The sequence below is a fragment of the Lipotes vexillifer genome, unplaced genomic scaffold (genome assembly GCF_000442215.2).
Source record: "Lipotes vexillifer unplaced genomic scaffold, Lipotes_vexillifer_v1.1 scaffold655, whole genome shotgun sequence".
NCBI lineage: Eukaryota > Metazoa > Chordata > Mammalia > Artiodactyla > Lipotidae > Lipotes > Lipotes vexillifer.
This window is the reverse complement of record NW_006788208.1, coordinates 1084340-1094970: the sequence shown is the minus strand read 5'-3', so window position 1 is coordinate 1094970 and position 10631 is coordinate 1084340. Positions and strand designations below refer to the sequence as shown.

The 10631-nt window shown below is 38.0% G+C and overlaps 1 protein-coding gene across 1 annotated transcript in view; it reads left to right on the top strand.

The window, feature by feature from the left end:
• TPP2 (tripeptidyl peptidase 2) overlaps nt 1-10631 on the top strand; it is a 69075-nt gene that overhangs the window by 16712 nt on the left and 41732 nt on the right. Inside the window, exons 3-6 of the mRNA XM_007461522.1 lie at nt 617-712; nt 2552-2656; nt 5640-5764; nt 9759-9922. Coding sequence (XP_007461584.1) covers nt 617-712; nt 2552-2656; nt 5640-5764; nt 9759-9922 — 490 coding nt within the window. The remainder of the gene's footprint in view (nt 1-616; nt 713-2551; nt 2657-5639; nt 5765-9758; nt 9923-10631) is intronic.

Genomic DNA, 10631 nt, shown 5'->3' with positions numbered 1-10631 from the left:
AAAGAGTGAAGTTCTTTTTCTTAATGGGAAATCTAAGGGTGGAGAGGTTCTGTAAGTGGCTTCCCTCCCCCCTGGTTGATGGGCAATGGAGTGGTGAAGGGGGAGGTGAGGTGTCCTTGATGCTTGGGAATTGAAGGTCTTAGTGGTTTAATGTGATGTTGAAAGCACTTTATAAAGCATTGTGTAAATGAAAGATACTCTCCTTAAACCATCTCATTGATGAAAAAAAAAGAGCCAGGGCTTCCCTGGTGGCGCAGTGGTTGAGAGTCTGCCTGCTGATGCAGGGGACATGGGTTCGTGCCCCAGTCTGGGAAGATCCCACATGCCGCGTAGCGGCTGGGCCCATGAGCCATGGCCGCTGAGCCTGCGCATCCGGAGCCTGTGCTCCGCAACAGGAGAAGCCACAACAGTGAGAGGCCCCCGTACCGCATTAAAAAAAAAAAAAAAAAAGAGCCAGAGAGATATTAAGTGGCAACTTAGAATATTAAAAATGTTGCTCTAACATATGAGCCTGCTCATCCAAGTTGAGCCATTCGAATACCTTTTTCCCCAGTGCTATTTTATTAGAATTGGGAAGCATTTAGTGAGTGAGAAATTTACTTTTTATTTTTTATAGATTCCTGCGAGCTGGACAAATCCCTCAGGCAGATACCACATTGGCATAAAAAACGGCTATGATTTCTATCCAAAGGCTCTCAAGGAAAGAATACAGGTAACGTGCCATCTAGCATCAGTGACTTCTTTTCTTCCTCAAATTTTATTCATACTGAAGAAAAACATTTCCTAAAATCTCACTAACTTAATTGTTTGGGGGGTCTGGGAGGCTTTCAAATGGTGACTGCTTAAAGCAAGATTCTGTTCAATGGAATGTCACCCATTCATGGTTCTTAATCTTGGATACATGGATAAGTTTAGGGAATCTGTGAGTACCTTGAAATTATATTCAAATTTTGTGTATTTGTGTTTTTCTGGGAGATGGGATATGCTTTCATTGGATTTTTGAAGGACTTTTTTTTAACTTCAGAGAAGTTAAAGACAGTCGATTGATTTAAAGTGGATTGCCCTATTTATTCCCTTTCCTATTGTTTCTATGGGAATTTGTCCCATTTTCTTAGTCTTTACCTAGCTTTCTTGAACACAGTCCTTATTCAGTATTAGGGAAAGAATTACTCAGACCTAAAGCAGCTGAAGGATAGGAAACACAGTCTATCATTAGAGAGAGAAGAACTGTGAATTGAAAGAGAAGGAGCCTGCTTTAAGACAATGCCATAGGGCTTCCCTGGTGGCGCAGTGGTTGAGAGAGTGCCTGCCGATGCAGGGGACAAGGGTTTGTGCCCCAGTCCACGAAGATCCCACATGCCGCAGAGCGGCTGGGCCCGTGAGCCATGGCCGCTGAGCCTGCGCGCCCGGAGCCTGTGCTCCGCAACGGGAGAGGCCACAGCAGTGAGAGGCCTGCGTACCACAAAATAAATAAATAAATAAAAAAGACAACGCAATAGACCTTTCAGTGACGGTGGAAAGGTTTGAAATGTTCATTATCCGTGCATCATGGTGGCCATGAGCCACAAATAGCTGTTGAGAACTTGAAATGTGGCTAGTATGATTAAGGAAATGAAATTTTAATTTTATGTAATATTTTAAAATTTAAGTTTTAATAGCATGTGGCTAGTGGCTGCCGTATTGGACAGTGCTGCTTTAGAGGACTGCTGACACTAGTATCCCATACAGATTTCAACTATAAAACAAGATGTGATCCTTGCAGAGGGGCCTCACAGGTAAGACCTGTGGGCCCTTTTATCTAATCTAGTATTGTGATTTGCTTCTCCAGGGGTTACTCAGTACTTTACATATATAACCTTGACTTATTTGTCAGATTCCAATCATTCTGGGAAAAAAAAATACAAAATACAAATGCACTTAACTCAACTTTTATTGGGTACTATTTTATTTTAAAATTTCAGGCTGAAATGCATAGTATTTTTATGCACTATATTAAATTTAATCAACCGTGTTAAGGTACAAATTAACATACAAATAGAGTGGTTAAATTAAAGCGGATCCTCTATCAAGAGGGTGGGGAAAAAAAACAGGCTAGAGAGGAAGGAGATTGAGGAAGCGGGCAGGTCCATCAAAATGCAACTGCAGGCACTCTTACTCCTGTCTTCTGCTTGCTCTTGGCTGAAGGCATTTCCCAATTCTGTAAGGGTTCAAAATAAACGTTTTCTTCAAATGACTGGGATTTCAGTCAGTTACCTGACATGGTATTAGTTATTCTTGGAGAAGGGAAGGATTTAAATTGGGACATATGATGTGTAAAAATACATTTGGTCGTGCCTTGGTAAACTTGTTCTCTTAAAACCTAGATGTGGTGAGTTAGCTAATCAGTTTTTTATAACTGATCCATTGCTTTATCCGCTTGATTATAAATGATTTTTTTAACCTTTATAGGAGAATTGTATAGCATCCCAGCTCATAACAACTGTAAATGACTATCTAGGTTTACCTGAGTATTTGTCACCCTCATTGGAAAGTCATTTTTCTGTCTTTGCAGAAAGAACGGAAGGAAAAAATTTGGGACCCTGTTCACAGAGTCGCCCTTGCAGAAGCCTGTCGAAAGCAGGAAGAATTCGATGTTGCCAACAATTGCCCTTCCCAAGTTGGTGCTAGTCGCTTTTATTTAAACGTTACCATGTTCTCAGAGAATTAAGAGTTCTTAGAGAATTAATAGACTCTTTTTCACAAGTTTTATGTTGTTTACTTTTACTAATTTTTCTTTGCTTATTTTTCCTGAAGTCAGTTTACATATGTGTCTATCAGTTGTTTAAAAGTTCTTAACAAACATAGAATACACACACGTACAAGTGCATAACTCCTAAGTGTATTGTCATGAATTGTCACAAAGTGAGCACCCCATATATGCAGCACCCCAGCCCCTCTCTTGCCTCTTCCTACTCACTGCTGCTTCCTCCCCAAAGCAGCCACCATCCTGATTTCCGACACTTATCGAACGGCTTTAACCTGTTCTGAATTTTGTAAAATGGAATCATACAGTGTATGTTCTGTGCGTAGCTGCTTTCGTTTGATGTTTTTTGTGAGATTCCTCCATGTGTGGGGTGTTGCAGTAGTTTACTTTCCTTGCTATATAATTGATGGGCCACGATTTATGTATCCATTCTGCAGATTGATACTTGCTTTGTTTTCAGTTTTTGGCTATTATGAAAAATCCTATTTTGAAAATTCTTGTGCTTGTCTTTTGATGGGTTATAAAGTGATCGTACCAGTTCCACAGGAAGCATACGAGAGCTCCCATTGTTCAACATCCTTGCCGTTACACTTTTGTGAATCAGTTTATAAAATGAAAATAATTCTTGGTTTAGTATGAAAATAATGAGTGCTAGCTGCAGAAACTTTCGGGCAACACAGGTATGTAAAGTTTAGCAAGTGAAAGCCTCTGAAATGCCACCGCCCAGGGATGGTAACAGCAACCTGACATTCGTCCTTCTGAATTTTTCTTTTAATGCATGCATTTCTTTTCTTCTAATGAATTTTTTTATTGAAGTATAGTTGATTTATAATGTTTTAGGTGTACAGCAAAGTGATTCAGTTACACATACATATATATATATATATTCTTTTTCAGATTCTTTCCCATTATAGATTATTACAAGATATTGAATGTAGTTCCCTGTGCTATACAGTAGGTCCTTGTTTATCTATTTAATGTGTGATAGTGTGTATCTGTTAATCCCAAATTCCTAATTTGTCCCTCCTGCCTTCCGCCTTTGGTCACCATAAATTTGTTTTCTGTGTCTGTGAGTCTTTTCTGGTATGTCAGTAAGTTCATTTGTATCATTTTTTTAGATTTCCATATGTAAGTATATCATATAGTATTTGTCTTTCTCTTTCTGATTTACTTAGTATGATAATCTCTAGGTTCATCCATGTTGCTGCAAATGACATTATTTCGTTCCTTTTTATGGCTGAGTAATATTCCATTGTATATATGTACCACATTTTCTTTATCCATTCATCTGTTGATGGACATTTAGGTTGCTTCCTTGTCTTGGCTATTGTAAATAGTGTTGCTATGACCTCTGGGGTGCATGTATCTTTTCAAATTGGAGTTTTTGTCTTTTCCAGGTATATGCCCTGGAGTGGGATTGCTGGATCATATGGTAGCTCTATCTTTAGTTTTTTAAGGAATCTCCATACTGTTTTCCATAGTGGCTGCACCAGTTTACATTCCCACCAACAGTGTAAGAGGGTTCCCTTTTCTCCACACCCTCTCCAGCATTTATTATTTGTAGACTTTTTGGTGATGGCCATTCTGACCAGTGTGAGGTGATAACCTCTTTGTAGTTTTGATTTGCATTTCTCTGATAATTAGTGATACTAAGCATCTTTTCACATGCCTGTTGGCCATCCGTGTGTCTTCTTTGGAGAAATGTCTATTTAGGCTTCTAGTGGCATGCATTTCTTAATCAGAAATGCAATTGTATTAGTGGTTCTCAGCCCTAGCTGCATATTAGAGTCACATCAGGAGCTTTAAAAACTGTCAGTGCTTTTGCCCTAGAGAGGAATTAAATCAAAACCTTGCAGGGGAGGCAAGCATTTTTAAAACTCTTCAGGAGCTTTAATTAACATGCAGCTTGGGTCAGGGACCACTGGCCTGTATAGATCTACGTACACATTTAACTTTTATTAATCTGTGTACATCATCCTTTTTTAACAGCTGTATAATTTTCTATTAGATCAAGATTTGTTCTTCAGCCTCCTATTGGAGATGTGAAATGTAGTATTTCAGGTGCTACATATAGACAACTAACTTTATAGAAGTGGGATCTGAATTTAATTACCCTTTTTATATTGTATGCCAGAATTGTTTATATAATTGTCTTTTTCCTTAAGGAGGAGTAAATGTTGAATATATTGGATAAATAAAAATGAAGCACAACTTCAGATTTTGGGAACATGTGAAACTTAAATTTTTATTCATGAGGACTATTCAGGTGAATGTAGGGCAGTCTAATATAGTATAGTATGTAGTTTAAAAAAGTGCCTAGGTTGAAGCATATGAATTTCCGTTTTTGTAGATGAAAGTGGTTGAATAGCAGCTTGTATGTACTTGGTCATGAACATAGTATGTACTTAACTTAGCGAATTCTAAAAGAGGTAAGACTATTCATGGTTCCTGTTATTTATTTGGGTTCTTAAGAAACAAATTTGAAATGGAAATGTTCCTGATATAAAAATCTGAAAGTCGATAAACTATTTTATAACAATTTTAGCATTACTTTTGGAAATGAATTATACAATTATAGGTATGTGACCAACACCCTTGGCCAAATGATAGCACCACCATGTAGCACCGTGTCTTTCCCAAAGCAGCTGTAGGGAGTGACTGAATATGATAGTGAGTAAAAGAAGTAATTTTTACTGTTTAATATTTTAATTGTTATTGCCACTAAACTGGACTACAAGTTGCACAGATATAAAAAGAAAATTTTCTTACATTTTTCCAGGGTAAAATGACTTTACTATTGGATCACACTGTGTCTTTGGTGTCTTTGGTTGTATGTTAATATCACTTTTCAAGAGCACAAAATGTGCTAATATAAACGTCTGTTCTAATTGTTTAGGCAAATAAACTAATCAAGGAGGAGCTTCAGAGTCAAGTGGAATTGCTTAACTCTTTTGAGAAAAAATACAGTGATCCTGGCCCTGTATATGACTGCTTGGTGTGGCATGATGGTGAGACCTGGGGGTAAGCCGTGTGTTTCCAGTTCTTCATTTAAAAATCATTTTATCTGCTCTGAAGAACATTAAACCCTCAGAACTGCCCAGAGATTTGGTTTATGTGACATTAATATCTCCAAGCAAAGCTACTTGAGGGCCAAATTGGCTTTTGGGTAGTTTTAGATAAGCCTTTTGAACCTCTTAGTATTTTAGACACGGAAGCTGACCCTTATCTGTTTTAAAGAATCTTATTTCATTAACCAGGTAGTAGTCATTTAACAGATAATAATATTAGCAGGTTGATGATTGGTGTATGTAGAAATGTTCCCGATTGAAGCTGGGCAGTTTGGAAAGTAAGTGCACGAGGATGTTGCAAAGCAACTACTATAAAAGTTTTAAGGGCAGAGGAGGAAAGTTGGGTAAAGATTTACCAACAGAGACCTAGTAGCTAAGTTGAAGCGAGGCAGCGTGATGCGGGCAGCAGCGTTAGAGCTCAGATCTGAGACGGAATCCTAGCATGTGAGTTTGAATGCTTTATCTGCACCTCTCTAGGCCTATTTCCTCATCTGTTAATTGGGATAATAATCATACCTCCTTAGAGGGTTTTGTAAATTTGATGTTTCTAGACATAGTAGGTACTGGATAAGTGTAAGCTGTATCTGCTGCTTCTACTACTACTAATAATGATGATTTATACCAAGTTACCTATCACGTACATTTTCTACTTCTTTCTCAGTGAATCATACACTGAAGTTGTGTTCCTTTATGTCAGCTGGTATGTCTTCTTGAATTACGATCTGTGTAGAAGCAGGAATATGTTCTTAATACAGATATTTGGGCATGTACATGTTTCAGGGTCGCCGCAATAAACCAGGGACCCTTCCAGAAATTGTTTTGTAGTTTGAGTCCCTGCTCATATGCAAAGAATTGTTTCCCAAGATGTGGCAAACACAGAACAAGATACGGTGATTTAATTGCTGTCTCTTGTTATTTAGTTTATAGTGCACCGACTTAAAAGGGGGCTTTCCTCTCACAGATGTGGGTAATAACTCATCTTTGATAATGGGTATATAAAATTGTCAGTTGAATAGGAAATCTCCATTTGGGCCTGAAAGTGGCAATAGCATATAACAATATTTCAATCTAGATGATAGTTGATATTCATGCAACTTTTTTCCATGTATTGTAGTATGTTTTGGTGTGTGTGTATGTGCAGGTGTGCACACATTGTGAACAGTTCTTTTCCAAAAGCTTTGCAGAAGCTTTGATCAAGTGTTTGTAATATTAAAAAGTTGCTCAAACATATGGTTCAGTAAATTTTGGGACATCTACCCCGTGGTATAACACGATACAGTCATTCCCAGTCATAAACCTTCAGTGATTTTTGTCATGGGAGAGGAGGCAAGGTTAACTGTGAGGAAAATACTAGATATAAAATTCAGTGTACACGGAAAATTTACTACAAAACACGCAAAAGGACTTAAGGAAATACTTTAATGTTAGCGGGGATTGGGTAGTGGAGCAATAGGTGGTTTCAATTAAAGTGTTTATAGTTGCTGAAAGCACTGTGGACTATGTTGTCCTAAGGGGAATGGCTTGGGGTTAGGATGTCCAGGGGGCCACTGTATGTTTCCAGAAAGTTTTCTTGGTATTTAAGGCAATTGACAAAGAAAGTGATAAGTGTAATAGTTTGTCAACAGTATGCTGAGACATCTTGAAGAATTTTTGTGTTGGAAATGAAATTTAATCAAATATTAAGTGAAATCTGTGATAACTAGAAAACATTTTAGAAAATGTTAGTATAATCAATGAAAAACACAGCAGAATCATGCTTTCAAGTGCTACTAGAAATAATCTTTTTTTGCACAATACTATATATTGTATGGGACTTTGATTCCCCCACCCCACCTCAGAGTTAGAGCCAGAATTTTTTGAAGCGAATCTTAAAGATCTTGAATCACCTTAAGGCAAATCTCGGCACTGTCTGCAGGTGTTCTCATGTCTCATGTCAGAAATGCCAACCATTTCTGAGGGGAGGTAAAGTGACCTTAAGTGTCTGTTTTGTTTCAAGAATGTCAGGTCTGCCCTCCCTTTGACACAATTCTACTAATTGTTAAATCCCTGTCTCTGCACTTAACCAGGTAACCTAGTATGACTGCACTCAAGTATTTGCCAGGATGCATAGTGTCAAGTACTATCCCTCAATAGGGAGCAAAACCTGGTTAGAGAAACACTATTTATAGAGGACTATGTAAAGGAAAGACTATTAATTGGTTTCTTTTCAGTGGTTTTTTACCTCGTTTCAGTTTTCCTTTGAGAGTTTGATGAAAAGTGTGGATTCTTTTCACACACACGTACTCTAATCCTGTCCACAGGCCTTCTCTGTCTTCTAACAACTGTCCCTTGAGTTAAGCCAAACAGACCTTCAGAAGCGTATACCCTTGCACCATGTTCACATTTGCCCTCTGTGGAGTTAGTGAAGTCACTAAGTTTTGTATTTATATTTTGATATGGTGCTTGAATTGTTGAGTCCCTCCATGTAGATGATGGTTATAAGAAGTGCTCTGTGAAATGTGTCACAGTATTTGCTGTGAGAATGTTGTTAAAAGATGTTGATGCCTTCTTTCACCATTTGGCAAATAGCTTCTTTGTACCAAGCAGACTCTCTAGAAGCTGCTCCATGGACTCCAGACTCTGGAAGCAAGTACTCCCTGGGAACATCTGAACCTGACTAGGAAGCGTCAAGAGAGATGTCATTGAAGGGTCAGCACAAGTTAGCTGAGCAGAGGGTAGGAAAGGGGGTTGAGGGTAGAGGGGAAAGATCCAGAGAATGATGGAGGAACTGTTAGCCGTTTAATGTGTGATGGGCTGCGTGAGGGAAAGGGACGACTCGAGAGTGATTTCCAGCATGGAGGCTGGCCAGGTACTTAAATTTTGGCATCAACGGTGCTGCTTTTGGCATCAACGGTGCTAGCAGATGTGGAAGATTTGTTGGCATATGTTTTATCTGCTAACCTCAACTCTGATTCCATTTGATGTGCTGCTTGTTTTCTCTATGCCTTAATTTCCCCGTAAGTGTTCATTCTCCTGTGTCTTGCTATATTGTACGTATTTTTTTGAAATGCCGTAAATCATTTTAGGCACACATTGGAGTATACATAAAAACAAACTGATGATTTCAGAGATTCTTATTTCCAAATTCTTCTTTTGTAGTGTGCTAATGAAATGTATGCCTTAGTATTTATAATAACGTCCTCTCTACACTATACTAGTGAGCTTCCATTAATTCATTATAGCGATTGTGATTGATGTACTTAGCTTGTTAAAACACAGTTGTTCTTATCTAGAAAATAAGCAGAAAGGTCTAATAGCTAAACACGTAATATTGACCCTTAAATGACGTACGTTTCATTTATGACTGTTTTAGATTTAGTTTTCATCAGACTGTCTTCTAAAGTGTTTGGAATATATATTTTAAAAATTAAAAAGTTAATAAAATGAGGAAAGAGCAGACAGGAGGACAACCATAAAACTGTAGAAAATGCTTCTTGTGAAAAACAAATGTTTGCCTAAGGCTGTTATAAATGTGCGTCCGAGGCTCCGTATAGTTCATCTAGCTTCGAGGGCCCACCTACGCTGTTGGAGTCATGAAATCAGTTCTAAAAGAATCAGAAGGAAGCAGGGCCTAAACTGTGTTGTCAGAATCACCCTAAACTATTCTAAAGGTCGAGGCTAAGCTTTGGTCTGATTCCTTAAGCAGATAGATGGTCTTGTGCCTGGAGTTTCGTGAAGGGACAGTTCCTAAAGCTCTCTGTAGATGACTTCATTTAAGGGCTGGTTCCTGTTAAGTTATTTTACCTAATCTTTACTGTCTACTCCGTGAAACAGGCAATTGCCATGTTTGTTATGGTAAAAGCAGATAGAGTGGTGAGAAGATATCCGAGAAACAGTATTGTGTGATGTTTTAAAAAGTAAGAAAATAAGATAAATTTCATTACCTACTCTTTATTCTCATCTTACAGAGCCTGCATTGCTTCAAATGAAGATGGGGATTTGAGTAAATCTACTGTTTTGAGAAATTACAGAGAGGCCCAGGAATATGGCTCTTTTGGCACAGCTGAGATGTTGAATTACTCCGTTAATATATATGATGATGGAAACCTGCTCTCCATAGTGACGAGTGGAGGTATTCTGCTTCAGATTTGCTAACTAGAGATAAATTTACAAAGTGGTAAGATGACAAATTCTTCTAGCCAGAAGCAGCCTTATAGAGAATTTAATCGAATGATCCCTACTAAAGAACTAGGTCTGGAATAATGGATGTGACTTGATTCCTTGGAAATTCCCTGGCTTTTTTTAAAGCCATAACCATGTAGGCTCCATTCAAGGAGTATAAGCATGGTCCAACCACAAAAGATACATCAGCATAATTCATCTTATGAACAGTAATTTCACCTCCAAATATTAACCCTTGAAAATTCACCCATGAGTGCAAAGAGGTAAAAGGATCCTCACTACAGCATTCTGTGTAATTTTGAAAAAGTTGTAAACTTTTTAAATGCCCATCAACAAAAGAATAGGTTTTTAAAAAAAACTTGTATTATTCATCCTGTGGAATACATTATGTAGGAATGAAAATGAATAAATCTACATATTCCTGTATGCATAATTCTCAGATACATAAACTTTACTGACAAAAATGTATTCATGGTAAAACATTTGTGTAAAATTTTTAAACATGCCAAGCAGTACTATATTATATTTATGCGTGTGTGTGTGTGGTAAAAATATGAAAACATAGGTGGGAAGAATGTGTGTACCAGCTTCAGGGTTAGGGTAGTGGTTACTTCTGGGGAGGGAGAAGGAGAGTGAAGCAGGACAGGCAGCTCTTTCCC